This window comes from Ictalurus furcatus, chromosome 9 (genome assembly GCF_023375685.1).
Source record: "Ictalurus furcatus strain D&B chromosome 9, Billie_1.0, whole genome shotgun sequence".
In the NCBI taxonomy this organism is placed as follows: Eukaryota; Metazoa; Chordata; class Actinopteri; order Siluriformes; family Ictaluridae; genus Ictalurus; species Ictalurus furcatus.
In genome coordinates, this window is record NC_071263.1 from 6,868,959 (window position 1) to 6,889,557 (window position 20,599).

Sequence of the window (20,599 nt, forward strand, 5' to 3'; positions counted from 1 at the left end):
GTCTCTCTCTCTCTCTCTCTCACTCAGTATTTATGAATGATCTCCTTCTACGGACATCTCCAACAGGCTTAAATTTTTATTGATTTATTTTTTAAAAATATATTTGTCTATTTCTTTTTGATTTTTTTTATAAACACATGCGCTGGGAAAGCAATCAGGCTTCCGTAGAACGTAGCGCATGCGCACTGCTCGTTTATTCGGACGTGTTGTGTTCAGTATAGCAAAACACTGTAATTTGTGTACCTCGATAATACGATGAAAGGCAGATTCAATACAGTGGATATTAGGGCAGTGATTGCCGAGCTCAATGCCAAGTAAGGAATAAAATGCACCCAATACGCACCAAGTAAGCTAGCTAGCTAGCTGTTAGCATGGATACTGCTAAGTTAACCAATAGTCAGAATATGGTTACACATCGAGAATCAAATGATCCCTCCGAAACTCTGCAAAGTAGTAATATGTTGAAGTACTTGACTTTTTAGCTCAAATATTTGAGATCTCGTTTCAGCCTGTGTAAATAAGCCCCGAGCTGTCCTCAATTGGTTAGGTGTTTTAAAAAGAGTTCTAGCAGAGAGTATGCATGTAGCCTATGTATCACACTTGAATACCACATGTCTAACTGTTGAACATGTAGTGTTAGGTCTGTCAAAGTGGTTTCTACTCATTGTGTAGGTTGATATAGGTCTACTAAGAACTAGTGGCCTGTATTTTTTGTTACGTTTGGTCTAAAATGTATCTTTCATGTTACTGCAGCTATGTGGGGATGCGAGTGTACAATGTCTACGACATTGACAGCAAGACCTACCTCATTCGACTACAGAAGTAAGGGACCACGGTGTCAAAACACTTTTCATGACTATATTGCTTCATGCAATTTGTATGAATCAATGCACAAGTTATAATGCATATATATCCAGCAATATTAGAGATTAACCACGTCTATAGAACCATGTAACTAGCATCTACAGGAATATGAAGGCTGCTCTAGGCAACTGCAAAAATTATTGTGGCATTTTGTTTCCTTGAGATAATTTTCCCCCCCCAGGCCGGACAGCAAAGCCGTCTTGTTGATCGAGTCTGGCATACGGATTCACTCCACAGACTTTGAGTGGCCCAAAAATCTCATGCCCTCTGGTTTTGCTATGAAAGTATGTTGAATCCTAGTCTGTATGTTCTCCTTGACTCATTTGTGAGGGTAATTTAATGTGTTATGTTTGCTAAATGATTTCTTTACAATGTTGCTTAAGTGCAGAAAACACCTGAAGTCCAGGAGACTGGTACATATAAAACAACTTGGTGTGGACAGGATTGTGGACTTTCAGTTTGGCTCTGAAGAGGCTGCATACCACCTTATAGTTGAGTTGTATGACAGGGTAAGAGAATTTTGAGATGATTTCTAGAGATTATGGTTGTCACGATGCCATAAACATATCTTACAATACCATGCCAGCTGAAGTATAACGATACCATGCAATATTGTGTTAATTCATAATTCAAATCGACAAAATAAACAAATTTACAGAAATACATAGATATAAATTAAAACAGATAATCCAAATTTAGGTAAAGTTAAAGAATTTAGGTTATATTAATTGTCACTAACCTTTGTGTATCCTGCAATAGCAGTGGAATATGTCGCAGTGGAATAATGTCGCACATACATTACTCATGGTACTACCGTATTGACTATGCTACCGTTTAAAAAAATAAAAATAAATAAAAAATAAAGTGGCATGGGCAGTATTTCTGAAGATTTAGTATCGCGATACTACCGTAGTACCGGTATGCCATGCAACCCTGCTAGAAATGACACAATACCATTTTTTCTTTTACCAATATTAATAATGAAACCTTTTGAATCAGTTGATATTAGTACCCAGCTAATAATTTATTCTTTAAAAACTACTAAGCTTTAAAAATATTTCATATCTAAAAACACGACACACAAAACCACAACTTAAAAAAAAAATCTGTTAAAAGCTTTCATAGAAAAATCAGTTACATTGTAAAGATGATAAAGTATAAATATAAGGAAATCTTAATAATAAAAAATACAATTGAGTGTCTTTATATATTAACAATATATAATATATACACCGAATGGGTGTATGCGATTGCCAGTCCTGAAAAATTTTTGAAGTGTGGCAGGGTGCATTATCCTGCTGAAATATGCCTCTTTCATTAAGCAATACTATTGCCATGAAGGTGTGTACTTGGTCTACAACAATGTTTAGGTAGGTACTACGTATCAAAGTAACGTCCACATGAATACTAGGACCCAAGGTTTCCCGGCATCACACTTCCTCTGCCATTGTCCATCCTGGTGCTATCTCTTCCCAGGTAAGCGATGCACACGGACCCGGTCGTCCACATGATGTAAGAGAAAATGTGATTCATCAGACCAGGCCACCTTCTTCCATTGCTCAATGGTCCAGTTCGATGCTGACATGCCCACTGTAGGTGTTTTTGCCGGTATACAGCGGTCAACTCTAATGATTTCTCTCTCTTTGGTTATCATTATCATAACACTATTCTGTGTTGAGATACTTTCTACAGCAGTACTCTAATGGCCACCGCCCTGCAATTTTTAAAGTCTTCCTTAACAATGCATATATATATGCATTCCTGATATAACTGACCAACTTATCGAAAGTCTTGAAGCCCTGACTGAAGTTGCGCTTGTCAAAACACTGGTTTCAAAAATATCAGCACCCTTACTGTTAGTATTTTGTCATGGCTGCCCTGGAGAGAATAATAGCATTCCTGTAATGTCTAACAAGGTGGAGACACTTATAGAGGGATCTTGGTCCACTCCTCCATGCAGAACTTCATAGTTTCCTTTCTATTCTTGGTCTGTGCATGTAGACTTTCCTCTTGAATTCACACCACAGCTTTTCAGCAGAATTCAAATTCTGAGACTGAGCTGGTCATTGCAAATCACTGAAGTTGTGTTTCTTTAACAATTTTTTTTGCTGAAGTATGGCTCATTATCTTGTGGAATATTGCCAAGTCTTAACCCCCTGGGAGAGGCAACCAGGTTTTGGACTAAAATATCATGATACTTAACAGAATTCATGATCACATCACTCTTCACAGGAGTTCCTAACCACCAGCCACACAACAGCCCGAAACTGTTGTGTGGCTTGAAATATTAAACTTTGTGCAATGAATCTAGAATATGTGAAAGTTACACTTTTTGAATTATATATATATATATATATATATATATATATATATATATACACACACACATAATGTGTGAGGGGGAAATAAATATTGAATGCGTCAACATTTGAATTTTGAATGAGATTTTCGCCAGATATCAGTGTTAACTCAAGATATCCACACACATAAAGAAATCCAAACATTAAAGTCCATAAATGATGTTATGTGTAATAAAGAGGAATGACACCGGGGGAAAAAAGTATTGAACACGCTAACTGAAATTTATTTAATACTTAGTGGTGAAGCCTTTATTTGTAATGACAGCTTCAAGACACTTCCTGTATGAAGAAATTAATTGGCCGCAATATTCAGGTGCGATTTTGGCCCATTTTTCTAAACATATTGTCTTTAAATCTTGTTCAATTGGATTCAAGTCAGGTGATTGACTGGGTCATTCTAACACCTTTTTTTTTTTTTTTTTTCTTTGAAACCAATTGAGAGTTTCCTTTGCTGTATGCGTTGGATCGTTGTCCCACTGGAAGGTCCACCCATGTCTCATCTTCCCCATCCTGCTGGATGGCAGCAGATTCTTCTCAAGAATCTCCCGGTAAAGGACTTCATTCATTGTTCCTTAAATTATATGAAGTCTGCCAGTACCATGCGATGAAAAACAGCCCCACACCATGGTGCTTCCACCTCCACACTCCAAACACAACAACACACTGTTGGTATAGTGTTTTTAGGGTGATGTGCAGTGCCATTTCTCATCCAAACATGGTGTGTAGTATGACAGCCAAAAAATTCAATTTTGCTCTTGTCTGACCAGACTGCACTCTCCCAGTATTTCATAGGCTTGTCCAAATGAGTTGTAGAAAACTTTAAACAAACTTCGACATGCCTTTTCTTTAGTAATGGAGTCTTGCGGGGTGAGCGTGAGCAGTGGAGTGCTTTGCCTATTGTTTTCTCTGTGACGATGGCACCTGCTGCCTCCAAGTGTTTCTGGAGATCTTTCCGAGTGGTCCTTGGCTCTTTGGCTACTCTTCTGACTATTCTTCTGACTCCCTGGTCAGAAATCCTCTGAGGAGCTCCTGTGCGTGGCCGGTTGATGACTGCGTGATGTTGCTTCCACTTGCGGATAATGGCCCCAGTCGTGCTTACTGGAGGATTCAGAAGTTTTGAAATATGTCTCTATCCGATTCCATCAATATGTTTTGCAACAATAAGGTTCTGAAAGTTTTGAGAGAGCTCTATTCTTTTAGCCATCATGAGATGTTTCTTGTGTGACACCATGGTAACGAAAAGCCTTTTTATAGACAATCAATTTACTAACCCAGCTGATATTAATCTGCACAGATAGGGGGTGTAATTACTTATGGTTTTCAGCTGGTGCCTTACCTTGCCTTGGAGAACGGCTTTTTCTTAGCGTGTTCAATACTTTTTTCCCGTGTCATTCCACTTTATTACACACAACTTTATTTATGGACTTTAATGTTGTGAATTCTTTATATTTCTGGATTTCTTGAGTAATACTAATGTCTAGTTAAAATTTCATGTGAATAACCTCATTGGAAATATATCGTTCAATACTTATTTCCCGCACTGTATACGCAAACGTATCAAAAAGTACACTCATGTCGAAATACCTCCACTTTCTGCTCTTAGGGACAATGGCCGCCTGGAGTTCTACGTGGCTGGAAACGGGGAGGATTACCTCGACTTTAACAACTAGGGATGCACCGAAATGAAAATTCTTGGCCGAAGCCGAATATAATGAAAAACTTGGCTGAGGGCCAAATACCGAACACGTTTTTCGTGTTTTTTCCATTTATTTTGCCATTTTTTTCACCATTGCATAACTTAGATAGTCAAAATGTGCTTTTTTACTATTTTGTCTTGCTTTTCAAAGAAAAAAATCAATTACAAAAACTACAATTTCAAAATATTTATTTAACACTGAACATTTTTTTCATTCCAGCAGGCATAGGCTACCAACAAGGAACAATTTAACTTTAAATAAATAAACTAGTAAAATAAAAATATTTTTATGTGGTCATCTTTGAGCCCATCTTGAATAGCCTATGTTAGGCCTATAACTGACTGCTGAAAGAATGTAACACTCTGTAGCCTACAACAAAAAGTGCATTAAAAATTGCATTGACAAGAGTGCAAAAAATGGCTCTATTCGGTTCTATACGGCTGATTATATTCGGAATATATACCGCTCGCGTATCTGTACACCTCGCGGAGTATTATAGTAGATATAGTATGGTTAGATACGTTGTTAATGTTATGTTCCTTGACAGATTTAGTTAGTTTAAACTATAGATTAGTTCATTTAGTCCCCGCTGGTTTTTCCGCTCCCAGTCCATAGTACTACTTCATGTTTCTTGTTTTGTGTTTTGACCCTGTTTTCTGTGACCGCGACTTTGATTCCTGCTTTGCCCCGTTTATGCCTGTTTGCTGATCGCCCGACCCTTTGCCTGTCTTGACTACGTTTTTTGGATTACGATTTGGATGTGTCTGCCTGCCCTTAAATAAATACGTCTTTACCTGCTTCTGTACTCTACTCCCTTACGTCTCGTGACGTGACAGAATACTCCGGAACAGAAACAAAACAAACGCATGTGTCCATAGTAAACAATGTCACAGTTGTCAACATCCGAAGAGCATGCGCTTGCTGAGCACTCGTGCATGTAGCATCTCTTTGAGTGTGCTGCTGGAAGTGGAGGTCGTGACATTCGCGCGTCTTACTCCGGTTGCTAGGCTATTTTTGGCCGAATAATTTCGGTTGCCGAACATTCGGTGCATCCCTATTAACAACACATCAAAACAATGTTGACATGTTCAATACTTATTTCCCCCACTGTCTATATAATGGCACCCTTATTGAAAATGTTTCCAAAATATTTTCAAACAAATTGTTATGAAACACAAATTTTTCATTTGCGCTCTGTGTCCAGAAGCTTTTTTACCTTTAACCATGACCTTTTTTCCTTCTTGGAATTTTTTTTAACCCTTTAGAATTTCTGCATAAATATGACCTAAAACATCATCAGATTTTCACAAAAATCCTAACGTAGACAAGAAGAAGCTAATTAAACAAATGAGCTAAAAATATTATACTTGATCATTTATTTATTGAGCAAAATTATCCAATATTATGTATCTGTGAGTGGCAAAAGTATGTGTACCTCTAAGATTAGCAGTTAATTTGAAGGTGAAATTAGAGTCAGGTGTTTTCAATCAATCAAAGTCTGATTTCACAACAATTTGTGGAATTGTATCATGGCATGAACAAAGGCGATTTCTGAGGACCTCAGAAAAAGAGTTGTTGATGCTTAATCATGCTGTATGTCTTTACAGAAAAAGGTTCTATTAAGGTCTTATTTAATTTGTGTGCTTTGCATTTGCAGGGGAACATAATCCTGACAGATCATGAGTATACCATACTGAACCTGCTTCGCTTTCGTACTGCTGAGGCAGAGGATGTGAAAATTGCAGTGAGAGAAAGATACCCAATTGAGAATGCAAGGCCTCCTGAACCCCTTATCAGCCTGGAGAGGTGAGATATATCATTCTTTCTTAACCAAACAGAGCTGGCAAGACTTTGAGATGACCTTTAACAGATCTTTGCACCATGTTACTAGGGCTGCGACTAACGATTATTTTGATAATTGATTAATCTGTAGATTATTTCTTTGATTAATCGATTAGTTGGATTAAAAGGCCAATTTTTATTTTATAAACGTTATTTCACATTCTGTCTAACGTTGTCCTTCAAACATTGTGCAAATTGAAGGCTGTGAAAAAGGTATTAAACGTATCTATGTGGGCCATGCTATGCATTGTGCACAGGATTTGAAAAAAATATTAACGTTATATTTTGAAAAAAAAACCAACTGATTGTCCACAAGCTTTAAAGCAGAAGTTAAATCAGTATTAAAATTCTAAAGAAGAAAACAAAAGCAAACTAAGTGTTAATTGATAAGAGGTTTTATGTTCTGCTGTAACACACACATTCACTCATCTGAACACAGTACCGTTTCTTTATTTTGTAAATCTATAACACTTATTACATTTATATACAATTACATGTTATAACCCCATTACAGTTACTACTCTCATAAAAAACACACTTACTTTTGTTTCTAAATATAGCAAACAAAATATTTGATCAAAATGAATATTTTAGTCAGAGTTATTGCACTTCCTTTCAATCACATGCTCTTTGGTTGACGCACATGCGTGGACTTGCGCTCATTCAGTGAAGTTAAATGAAGACTCGCTCACGGTCAGGACGAGACTTTATGTAAAATGGAAATACTGGAATGAATTTCTAACATTTACAGATAAGTATTTAAAGGTAAAACTGTCATTTCTGCGCTGAAGAAAACATGTCTGGAACACATTAAAGAGCACACGCATCTGTCGCAGCATCTGACACGACAAGCCACATTAATACACTTACGAGTTTGTTTGAAGCGCTTAATATAAAACACTCATGTTCTGGATCGTGCACTTTTCCCGCAGCAGCTCCCTCTGTGACCTCTGCTATTTTTCAGATGCGTTTTATTCATAGAAATGTGTGTTTCACCATTGTGAAGTGATTCCACAGACCCAACTAATCAATAATGAAATTTGTTGTTGATTATTTTACTTATTGATTTTATCGATTAGTTTTTATCAATCAGAGACAGATTTATGTCAGCTTTAATTCACTATATCAGAATTCCAGTGGGTCAAACATTTACATATGGGTCAATCCATCTCAAGTGGTCCAAAAATTAAGTTGTTTGCTTGGTTGTATTGGCAGTGGAAAACCACCATTGTTTTCTGGGTTTAACTGTGATTGCCATCTTTGCTCACAGTTCCACATTTAGGGTCATTTTATAATGGGGAGGGTTCAAGTCTCAGTCTTAATTTTTTATGGGGTACCTAGGTAAGTATATTTTGCATGCAGCACACTTCATGTTTTTATTTTTTTTATTTTTATGAGGGTGAGTGGAATTTTTTAAAATTCCATTCTCTTTCATGGTTGAATATCTCTGCTGGGGGACCAGATACAAACCTGAAATTTACAGAAATAAGTACTCTATAGTAGCATTCTGCTATAACATTTTTTTGTTTGAGATTCCACTGGTTACAGGGCTAGTAGAAATCTGGAGAAAATATGTATTTTGAGAAATGAACAGATGTAATATAAGCATAATAAATAATAAAATATTAACAGTATTTTACAGTAGTTATGTTTATGGTTGACAGTCAATAGCTTACTCTTGTCAATGAGGTCTAAAATGTTACTAGATTTTACATTGGCAACAGTGAAGCAGGGTTCTTAAAATTTGCAGAGTTTAGATCCAACCTGTAATTTTCTAGTAATCCTGAAGACCTTGGTTATCTTGTTCAGGTGAGTTTAATTATGGTTGGAGCTAAACTCTGCAGGACACTGGACCTTGAGGGCCAGATTTAAAGAACCCTCACTGCTGTGACAAGTGTAAGGAGGACATAGTGAAGTTGGTTGCAACAATAAACATTTCTTAATATAAATAGATCTATAAAGGATTTTAGTGGATCAAAAATATAGAAAATGGAATACTCAAAACAAATAACAAAAGCAAGTTAAACTAGACAACGAACAAAAGTCAAAATCAAACAGAAAGCAACCGGGAGCAAGTGCTCTCCACACAAACACAGCCTTTATAGAGGGAAGAACAGGTGGACATCGTTCTCTTGATGAGCCTTCTAGCCACACCCACTAGCCAGCTGTATCAGGAAGAGCAGGAGACCCGTCACAAAATGTATCTAGTAATTATTATAAGATTGCAATTAACCATATATAATATTGTTAATCATGTTTCTAGACATTTTTTTTTACTTATTTCAAGATTGAAAATTTCTTATTCTATTGGCAGAAAATGTTGCTCCTTTCTAGAAATTATTGCTGCAAATGAGTTTGTGAACCCTTTAGAATATTCTATATTACTGCATAAATATGACCTAAAACATAAAATTTTTACATGAGTCCTAAAAGTAGACAGAGAGATCCCAATTACACAAATGAGCCAAAAGTATTATACTTGGGATTTCAATAATGCATATCTGAGAGTGGAGAAAATATGTGAACCTCTAGGATTAGAAGTTCACAGCACATGTTTGTGGAAGTGTATCATGGCACGAACAAAGGAGACTTTTGAGGACCTCAGAAAAAGAGTTGTTGATGCTCATGAGGCTGGAAAAGATTACAAAACCACCTCTAAAGAGTTTGGACTCCACCAATCCACAGTCAGACAGATTGTGTACAAATGGAGGAAATTCAAGAAACATTTTTACCCTCCGCAGCAGTGGTCGACCAACAGAGATCACTCAAAGAGCAAGACGCGTAATAGTCTGGGAGGTCACAAAATAACCCAGGGTAATTTCTAAGCAACTAAAGGCCATGAGTCCACCATCAGGAGAACACTGAACAAAAATGCATGGCAGGATTGCATGCAGGATTGGCAGGATTGCAAGGAGAAAGCCACTGCCCTCCAAAAAGAACGTTGCTGCCCATCAGCAGTTTGCTAAAATTCACATGGACAATCCAGGAGGGTATTGGAAAAAATGTTTTGTGGATGAATGAGACCAAAATAGAATTTTTGATTTAAATGTGGAAAAAGACTGCATTCCAGCATAAGAACCTTACCCCATCTGTGAAACATAGTGGTGGCAGTATCACGGTTTGGGCCTGTTTTGCTGCATCTGTGCCACGATCAATTGCCATCATTCATGGAACAATGAATTCTGAATTATACCGGCAAAGAAAGTGTCAGGACATCTGTCCGTGAAGTGGATCTCAAGAGGAAGTGGGTCATGCAGCAAGACAACAACCCTAAGCACACAAGTCATTCTACAAAAGAATGGTTAAAGAAGAATAAAGTTGATGTTTTGAAATGGCCAAGTCAAAGTCTTCATCTTAATCCAATAGAAATGTTGTGGAAGGGCCTGAAGCAAGCAGTTCTTGTGAGGAAACTGCTCAGAAGTCACTTACTGCTGTTATCACAGGAGATACAACACCACAGCTCTGCTTATGACACTGTTCACTTATAAAACACCCAAATTAATATTGTAATTCCATAATTGGAATCCATAAAATATTTTCACGCATACCAACTGTACACCTGTACCAACATGATGGATCAGGGTTCTTCAAATCTGGCCCTCAAGGTCTAATGTCCTGTAAAATACTGTTCTTTTTTTATTATTTATGTTTGTATTACATCTATTAATTTCTCCAAATGCATGAATAAAGTAGGCTTTTGTCCAGATTTCTACTAGCCCTAGCTCTGTATCCAGTGGAATCTCAAACTCTTCCTTTTGAGGACTTATTTCTGTGAAAATTTTAGGTTTGTATCTAGTCACCAGAGATATCCACTGCACTAGAGATATTCAACACGAAAGTGAGGGGAACTTTAAAAAAAAAAAATCTCTTTCTCACCCGATTAAAAAAAAAAGAGAAGTCTCAAACCTGAAATGTTCTGCATGCGCACTATAATTACCTAGGTACCCCCTAAAAGAGTTAAGACTGAGACTCAAATCCTTCCCATTATAAGTTGACCCTAAATGTGGAACTGTGAGCAATCTTGAGTGTTACATTTTGATTTAAAATCTAAGTATAAGGAACAAGAACGTGTGAAATGTTTATTTAGGTTCATGTACCTTGTAACGTGCTCTAGAGCTCTAGAGTTTTTTTCTAGAGTTTCTTTTCCAAGGAGCTAGGACCATCCTGTTACAGGAGAACGGTTTTGAATATCAGAGTTCTTTTGATAACTTTTGTTTAGTCAGGTCACTATTATGTGTGCCAGATTTGGTGAAGATTGGACAAAATTTGGAGGAGGAGTAGCAAAAATGGCACTTAGATGGAAGCATTTTTGGCATGTTATTGTAACTTTTAACCAGTAAGTGGCACTGTCATGGAATTTGTTGCATTGCCTCAGGCATAGACCTGAAGTTGCCTACCAAGATTTGTGTCAGTGTACAAGGTCGTTGTGTCAGTGTGCAAGGCTGAGATACAGCCTCACATCCTGTTTGGTGGCTTCGCCTTAAGATTTGTTGGCACATTACAGGCAAACTGTTTCGAGTATTAGCATTCTTTTGATAACTTTTGTGAGGCTTACTCTGAAGATGTTGTTTGCCACATTTGGAGATGATTCGACAAAATGTGTAGGAGGAGTAGCCAAAAAAAGTTTTAACAAAATCCAAGATGGCGGAAAATCGAATTAGGTGGAAATCGGTGTCATGGGCTGTGTTGAACTCGTCTTGACCCAGGGTTTTAAATTTTGGATGCCCGATTAAAAACTATGACCTTAAACGAATTAGGCCCAAATTTGACCCGATGAATATTCCTTGACCCTGCCCAATCAGTGCGCCAGATGATTCTATGGGCTGCCTTAGACACCCTAGCTAGAAGAAGAAGAAAACAGAATAAAAATACGGTGTCTATGCACAGTCAGAGCAAAAAACTGGTGGCTTTGGCAATGCCAATACATAGAGGTAATCCATCCAAAAAAATTTGGAAAATTAAAAATGGTCAAGCAGCTTGTATTGGACCACTTGAAATGCAATGTCACTTGATGGAATGACCCATACACCAACTTGACAGACTATTTATTTAAACAGTGTGGACGATACCGGAAATTGATGTAATGTCTTTTAGAAGCTTATAGAATTGGCATTGTTAGGAGTTGTCATAATTAGGAGTTAATTGGTACTGCTATCTTCAGTGCCAGTGACTTTTTCCAAGCAAGTCAGCCAAGACCTCAGAAAACAAAATTGTGGACCTCCAAAAACCCAGTTGCTCCTTAGGAGCAATTCCCAAAGAACTAAAGGTACCATGAACATCTGTACAAACAGTTGTATGCAAATATAAAATTCTTGGGACCACACAGACACTACATTGTTCAGAAAGCAGGCACAAATAAACTCCCAGGGATGAATAAACTTTGATCCAAAAAGGTTCATCAGTTCAAAAGGAACTGATGAAAGAGTTGGAGGGAAAGGGGAAACAAATTTATACATCCACCATTAATCCATACATTTCTATGGCCTGAAAGGTTGTCATGCAAGGAAGGCGCCCATACTCCAAGATTGCAATTTGCAGGTGATCACCAGGACAAAGACCTAGCCTTTTGGAGGACAAAAATGTAACCGTATATAACGTTTGACCATAATGATCAGCACTGTGTGGAGGAGAAAGTGGGAGGAGTTAATCCAAAGTGCATCATCCCAACTGTGAAGCATGAGCATGACAGCATCATGCTGAGGGAGAGTTTTTCTGGAAAATGGACTGGTTGCATGCCAGAAAAAATGGCATCATGAGGATGGAGGATGAACTAAAAATTGACCTAGAAACTGAAGCAACACCTCAAGACAAACAGCTAGAAAGTTAAAACTTGGTTGCAACTGTGTCTTCCAGCACAACAGTGATCCTAAGCATACCTCCAAAGTAACAAAATGGCTTAAAGACAACAAGGTGGAAGTATTTGAGTGGCCATCCCAAACCCCTGACCTGAATTACATAGAAAAATTATGGAGTGAAATAGGGCTGCACGGTTATGTCCAAAATGATCATCATGATTATTTTTTATCAATATTGAGATCACGATTATTTATCACGATTATTCATTGATTTTAGGGACATTTTTTTTATTGCACTTTCACATTTAAATAAACAGACCACTACTTTCAGCTCCATGTTGTGCTACATTCCTGCTAATTTACAAATCTTTGCATCAAATTAGACTGGTCCTTAAAGTGCATTATCTCGTAGAAGCAAAATATAAATAAAAGTGTACCCAGAATATAGGATTTATGCAAGGATCCTTGCATAAAGTAAAAAATAAAAATGCCATCAACCAAATGAAAATATGCAATCCAATATGACAATATGCAAACAAATGAAAACAATTCAGGCCTATGTAGAAAAGGTAATAACAGTGTTTCCAGGAGGAGAGATGCAGACAAATCACCCAATAGAGTGGTGCCTGTCATTTTGTACCGGAACCCGGAAGTTAACATCACACTGTTTCCCTCGACAAAAACCCAATAGGATTTTCACATAGACTTTTGGATTATTGCAAAAAATAAGCTCTGTGATCAACAAAATTTTACAATACTAAGATGTTTTGTCCATCAAGATAATTTTCACAAATTAACACAACTTTTATGAAGTTTGAAACCTAAATACAATCACCAGAAATAAAAAGCAAACTGTATGCTATAAACGAACTACACCATGGTCGCTCGACTTCAGCGTCACCATCACCAAGTTTCCGACAACTTCTCCAAACTTAATTTAAAACATTTTCCATAATACGGATTTATTCTGAGGATGAATCTTCATCCACGTTTTTTGGGGGAATTGTGCACAGCAAACCTGAACCAGTTTATCCGTAAAGTTTTTTCCTGTCCAGTGTGATGACATTTAATGTCCCTGACAACATCTGTAGTGCCATTTAGCAACATGTTAGAGTCATGATTTCCCTTGTGTAAGCGCTGGAGCTCGCAGTGAAGATGGCAGCTCGAGCGCTAAAATGCTAATTCATTTCCGGGTTTTGGCATACAAAATAACTTCATCACTGCGCCACTCTATGGGGACTGGCTGTAAGTTTGGGAAGCGCTTGATTTGAGCTGCAGTGGAGTTTTCTGTGAGCGGAGGACGAACTTTAAATGTCGATATCGCAGTCGATCATGTTCATGTGATCGTGGGCAGTCAAAATTGTAATTGAGATCAATATTCGATTAATTGTGCAGCCCTAGAGTGAAACAAAAAATAAAAAATAAAGCTTGTCAGTGCAAGGAGGCTCTTTGTTGGACCACATACTAAAAAGTGTATATAAATCTTTGACCCACTGAAAATCTGATATAGTATATAAAATCTGTAATTAGCTATTATTTTGAAATTTCCTCTTATAACAATAAAGTAGATTGAATTAACACAGTAAATATATGACAATATGAAATGTGTAATGAAAAACTGAGTTTGAATGTCTTTAGCCCAGGTGTACGTAAACTGTTAGCATCAACTGCAAATTGATTATTATGTAAAACCAAAATGGAGAAAAATTGAATTTAAAGATTTCATTCCAATTCCATTGAAAGACTCCTCACCTACCCCTCTACCTAACCTAAATAACCTAATCTACTGATGGAAAAACAGCATTACTGCCAAATTTGAAATAATTATAAGTTTACAATAGGAAATGAGTTTTCACGTCAGTCTCTGTATCATCACCTCAGGTAAAATCACTCCTGGCATTTAAAACACGAGCCTTATTGCTCACTTGACTGTTCTGTGTCCACTCTTACATCAGTGGGGAAATTCAGTCACTTATGCTCTGTTGACTAATGTCAGAAATTTTAATGTCTTTATTAGGTTATTTATAAATTTCTTTCCACTGTCAGCTGTACAGAGTGTGTAAGTGCTTTTCTCTTTTGGATGATGTGACTGTGCAGGAGCATCACAAACATTTTGAGAGGTGGTTTCTGGTTACAGCCTGAATTGATTAGGCTTATGTCAATTTTGGTATGGAATGTAACTATCCAAAACCTTGAAGCGTTGAATTCATTGAAAAGCACTCTTACCTAGGTTTTAGACAGACTGACTACATTTACTGCTCTGTTTGTTAAATTGTATCCTTACTCATCAAGTCAAGGTTAGAAATCAACCTAAATTAACAGATTTCCAAATCTTTTTGCTAAAGTACTACATTTCCTTAACATACAGTGCTATGAAAAAGTATTTGCCTTAATCATTTCTTCTGTTTTCGTGTATATCTCGTATTAAATTATTTCAGAAATTAAAACAAAGTCTAAGATAAAACTAAGGCAAATTGAGTGAACACAAAATACTGTTTTTAAATGATAATGTTATTTATTGAAGCAAAAAAGTTATCCAGTACCAACTGGGCCTATGTGAAAATGTATTTTCCCCCGTAGTTACTAATTCCCCAAAATCTGTGAAACTAAATTCATGATGGAGTTCAGCTGGACTAGACACAACCAGGCCTGATTACTGCAAACCCTGTTCAATCAAATCAACACTTATATAGAACTTTTTCAACAGCATGAAGTTGGTTAAAAGGTCTTACCCAGTAACACACTATGCCAAAATTGAAAGAATTTCCAGAAATTATGAGGTGGAAGGTGCTTGAAATCCATCAGTCTGAGAAGGGTACAAAGCTATTTAAGTCTCTGGGATGCCCAAGGACCACAGTAAGAGCCATTATCTCCTATGGAAAAATTTGGCACAGTAGTGAACCTTCCCAGAAGTGGCAGACCTTCCAAAATTCCTCCAAGAGCACAGCAACAACTCATCCAGCAAGTCACAAAAGATCCAAGGACAGCATCAAAAGAACTACAGGCCTGTTTCATATCAATAAAGGTCATTGTTCATGACTCCACTATCAGAAAGACACTGGGCAAATATGGCATCCATGTAATTGTGGCGAGGTGAAAACCACTGCTAACCCAGAAGAACTTTAAGGCTTATCTGAATTTTGCCAAAACACACCTTGATGATCCTGAAACCTTTTGGGAGAATGTTGCCGAGTCGAAAGGGGAACTTTTTTTGGAAGACAACGGTCCCATGTCATCTGGAATAAACCAAATATAGAATTCCACAAAAAGAACATCATACCTCCGGTCAATCATGGTGGTGGAAATGTGATGGTGTGGGGATGCTTTGCTGCTTCAGGGCCAGGGCAATAATTGAGGGAAACATGAATTCTGCTCTCTACCAGAAAATCCTAAAGGAGAATGTTCGGTCTTCAGTCTGTAAGTTGAAACTCAAGTGCAACTGGATTATGCAGTTGCTTTAGCAGCATGACAAGTCCTAGTCCTAAAAGTAAGTGGAAGACTGATGTCCAGTTATCCAGTTAAGTGTTGCGAGTTGCAGTTATTGCTGCTAAAGGTGGCACAACCAGAATTTAAGTTTAAGGGGCAATTAGTTTTTCACATAGTTGATGGGTGTTGGATAACTTTTTATTGGCTTCAATAATAATTATTTTTTTGTAACTGTATTTTGTGTTTACTCAGGTTGCCTTTGTTTTATGTTGTATTTTTGTTTGAATATCTAAAACTAGTATGAGACACAAAAAACAGAAGAAATCAGGATTGGTGCAAATACTTTTTCACAGCACTGTAGATATGTCAAAGTTTGTAACTGGAAGAAAACTTCAATTATGTTTTTTTTTTTTTTTTTTTTTTGCCATTTATGGCTGTTTTCCAGAGCTCAGCCAAAACCAGAAGACCACACATTCATAGATTCAGATTTTGAGTAATGTTATTGTTTTGTGTTTGTTCTTTTGCAGGCTTAAAGATATTTTATCCAAAGCTCAGAGTGGAGAGCAAATAAAAAGGATTCTAAATCCCCACCTTCGTAAGTGTTACTACTGTGCAGAATATAATCTACATAATTTCTTCTAACATTGGGCTTTGAGTTTCTTTTACTTTATATTTCCACAGCATATGGAGGCACTCTTATTGAACACTGCCTTATAGAAGTTGGTTTTCCTGGTCTTTTAAAAATGGATCATCAGTTTAACATGACAGAAGGTTTGTTTTCCTGTTGCGATTCAAGATATGCCGAAATGAAACCAAGATACTATATATACAGTATATATATACTTATATTGCTTCATAGACATTCAAGGAGTTAAAAAGAGCATTATAATATGTTATCCTACAGCTGGGCCAAAACTTCTGGAGGCTTTGCAGATGGCAGAGAGCTATATGGAGAAAGCAGCCAAGTTTAATGGAAAGGTTGGAATTAATATTGAATTTGAATTTTAATGTTGAATTATTAACAATTTGTAAGAGAGTTTGTATGATTGTCCTCTGTGAAAGGGTTACATCATTCAGAAAACTGAAAAAAAGCCAAGCATGATGCCAGACAAACCACAGGAAGAGTTGCTCACGTAAGATCATTACATTATATTAATATTCTTTAATTTAAAGTACAGGTTGTCTGTAATTTCTTCATGACCCTTTCTGTGATTTAATAGGTATGAGGAATTTCACCCATTTTTCTTTTCCCAACACTCAAAGAGCCCATATGTTGAGTTTGAGTCATTTGATAAGGTTTGTGGTCCATTTTATAAGTGATTTTGATTTTGATTATGCTACTATGAGCTTATGTTTTTATCCTATCTTTTATCCTGTCAGGCTATTGATGAGTTTTTCTCCAAGATGGAGAGTCAGAAGATTGATATGAAAGCACTTCAGCAGGAGAAACAAGCCCTGAAAAAGCTTGAGAATGTGAGAAAGGATCACGAACAACGGTTGGAGGCTCTACATCAGGCCCAGGTGGGGTTTCCAAAGTGAATCATTGTTTCATTACAAACTTTTATTTGCTCACAGTATACTTTTTCCTCAAGGCAGTTCAATACAAGAAACTAGGCCATATAGCTACCTCCATTCTGTAGCCAGTACTCTAGGAAAACTTGGAGTGACAATTGTGGTCGTCTGTGAGCTCATGAATGAGGAAGGGGACCTTACATTTATCTTATTTATACAACTGAACAGTTGAGGTTTAAGTGCCTTGCTCAAGAGCCCAGCAGTGGCAGCTTGGCAGTGCTGGGATCTGAACTCAGGACCTTGCCCAGATGTCATGTGATGGGGAGAGCAAGCTAAAGGTTGGAAAATGGGAAATGACCAAATTAAGAGAAAATGGTATAAAAATAAATAAGCTCCATATCTAATAAAATATATAGTTAAATATAAGTATGTAAAACTGTTTAAAAAAACAAACACCTACTAAATTAATAAAATGGCACACTAAATATTGTTATGTTGAGAGAACTTTGTATCTTTGGTTTTGGCAGTCACTGTGTTGCAATTTGTTTTTATTTAAAATTTACATTAATTTAACATGTAATTACCTCAAATATGTGATATTTGAAATTGAAAATCTGTAAATATAAGTTGGTGTAAAAGAATATAAATGCATTCCTGCAAAATGGCAATTATTGTGAAGAGACATTTGCTCTGTTAAAGCCATCTCAGTTTATATATAAAATGATTGATTTTGTGTTATTTTGGTCGAAGATATTGACAGAGACCAAAGTACTCTATATTGTGCAGTAGAGATTTTGATGATAAACGGGTAGAGGGATATGCTTTGATTGACATTTGATATACAGTAGATATATAGTTAAAGTTATGCAATACTGATAAAGATTACACTGCTCTTGCATATAAATCCATAAATATTATGTAAATGCAAAGCTGTATGCAGACACTGTTCATTTTCAGCTTGGCAATTTTTTCTACCATTCACCACTGGAGTTTTATTAAATAATACAGTGCTTTATGAAATGCAAATGTAATATCAATGTTTTGCAGGAGGTGGACCGTTTTAAGGGCGAGTTGTTGGAAATGAATCTTCCCATTGTAGAGCGAGCTATTCAGGTGGTGCGCAGTGCTCTGGCTAATCAGGTAGACTGGGCTGAGATCAGCCTAATTGTCAAAGAAGCTCAAGCAGCTGGAGATCCTGTGGCATGTGCAATTAAAGAGCTGAAACTACAAACCAACCACATCACTATGCTACTGAAGTATGTTATAGTATATACTCTTGCTTCTGCTGCCTATGAAGCCCCTTCGCCTTGGCATATTATGTTAAAGATGACTGAAAACCTTTATAAACCTCTTCTCTTAAGTGTTATAACACTCCATCTTTTCATTTTGTACTAGTCCATTTCTGCACTCTCCCATAAACTCTTTAACAATATCTTAACAATTTCATTTATTAACAATATAAAGTTTCATGAAAACTGACATATTTAGGGACCTAACTGACATATTTAAGGACCCTTCTGATATTCAAGTGTGTGTATACAGGTGGGAGTGCAAGTGAGTTTTCTTTCAGCCAGCTTGTCTGTCTTGGGTTAAAACGATTGAAACTTGTTAATAAAAATAATATAAGTGGTCTGCACTTTTAACATTAGCGGTTCTACAAAATACTTCATACTGTTTCTCATTCACCCACACACCAATGGCAGCAGAGCTGCCATGCAAGGCACTAGCCTGTCATCCGGAGCAACATGTGGTTCAGTGTCTTGCCCAAGGACACTTCGGCATGTGTAGGGATCAGGGATCGAACCGCCAACCCTGTGATCATTGGATAAACCCGTTCTACCACCTGTCTACCATAGCCGCCCCAATATAAAATGTGTAAAAAAAAAAAATATATATAATCTATATATATATGATTTTTCATGTTCAGCTAAATATGTGGAGGCAAGTGTGTCAAATTTCACATTGAACAAATCATTTTTAGTATTCCATTATTCGTAAGAATTAAAATTGTGTAAGAATTGACTTTTTGTGTTAATTGTGTTAAAGCCATAAATGGACTTCTTTCATTTCAGCATTATCACACTTGCTATTAAGTTTGAGCTGACAATCAAAAATAAAACTTTCACGTCACAGGAATCCATATATTGGCCCAGAGGAAATAGAGGAAGAGGAAGAAATTTCAGAAGATAGTAAAGATGGTTCTGGGCAGCCAAAGGGGAAGAAAAATAAGAATAAAGACAAAGGACAGAAGAGCAAGATCCAGAAGAATAAACCCATTCTGGTGGATGTGGATCTTGGTTTATCTGCTTATGCCAATTCAAAAAAGTGAGTACTCAAGGTCATAAACATAACATATAATTGCATCTGTATGAGATAATCCAGGCACATTCATGTAGTTTGATGTTGCAATTTCAGATTTTTTTGGTTACCTTCTGTCTTTGTTTCTAATTGCTATTGATATTATTATGTATATCTTATCAATAGTGTAATGTAATCGATGATAAGTGACACTGAATTTTATTTTAGTTCCTAATTATTTAAGGAACTAAATCATTTAAATTAAACAGATGGCAGAATTTCTCCCGTTTACACAGGCAGCATTTGCTTGACAGATGCATGGTGAGTCTCTGACATGCAGTAACCATGCCAAATTAGGGCTGAAAAAGAAAGAATGCACTCTGATGTATTCAGGAACATGTTGGATTATGGCAGCATACAAAGGAGTATATGGCTCATTGTAGGTTGAAACATACCAGATCGGTCACTTGTATCTCCTTGAAATGTGCTAGTAGCAAGAAATCCAAGCATGGACAAATCTTGGACGTGCATAGAAATGAGACAAGATATTTTTGTTGACTGAATTTGTGTTGGCTCCAAAGTGTTGTACGGCATTAAAAGAAGTTCAGCAACCTGGTCGGTTTAGATACGACAATGCCATGGCAAACAGAACCAATTTATAAGCCAGCTTTCATCCTCATACCAAAAAAAACATACCAGTGTCTAAATACCCGTTCCATCCAGTGCACAGTATGTGGTAACTCTTCCAGTATTATCAGTTCTGTAATTTGCACTGCTCCGGCTTACAGCTACTATTTGCACAGAC

General features: G+C 36.9%; 1 protein-coding gene across 3 annotated transcripts in view; it reads left to right on the forward strand.

Moving 5' to 3' along the window:
- The first annotated feature begins 137 nt into the window (after positions 1-137).
- Positions 138-20,599, forward strand: part of LOC128613144 (ribosome quality control complex subunit NEMF) — a 41,847-nt gene continuing 21,385 nt past the window's right edge. Inside the window, exons 1-13 of one of the 3 annotated variants that reach the window (XM_053633739.1) lie at positions 138-314; positions 754-822; positions 1,046-1,148; positions 1,248-1,373; positions 6,579-6,727; positions 16,512-16,579; positions 16,666-16,755; positions 16,889-16,962; positions 17,047-17,117; positions 17,205-17,280; positions 17,365-17,505; positions 18,544-18,752; positions 19,630-19,821. In XM_053633739.1, coding sequence (XP_053489714.1) covers positions 256-314; positions 754-822; positions 1,046-1,148; positions 1,248-1,373; positions 6,579-6,727; positions 16,512-16,579; positions 16,666-16,755; positions 16,889-16,962; positions 17,047-17,117; positions 17,205-17,280; positions 17,365-17,505; positions 18,544-18,752; positions 19,630-19,821 — 1,427 coding nt within the window. In that variant the 5' untranslated portion in view covers positions 138-255. Of the gene's footprint in view, positions 315-753; positions 823-1,027; positions 1,149-1,247; positions 1,374-3,323; positions 3,773-6,578; positions 6,728-16,511; positions 16,580-16,665; positions 16,756-16,888; positions 16,963-17,046; positions 17,118-17,204; positions 17,281-17,364; positions 17,506-18,543; positions 18,753-19,629; positions 19,822-20,599 lie in introns of those variants that run through there. The other 2 variants (XM_053633740.1, XM_053633741.1) reach the window with 2 other exon arrangements.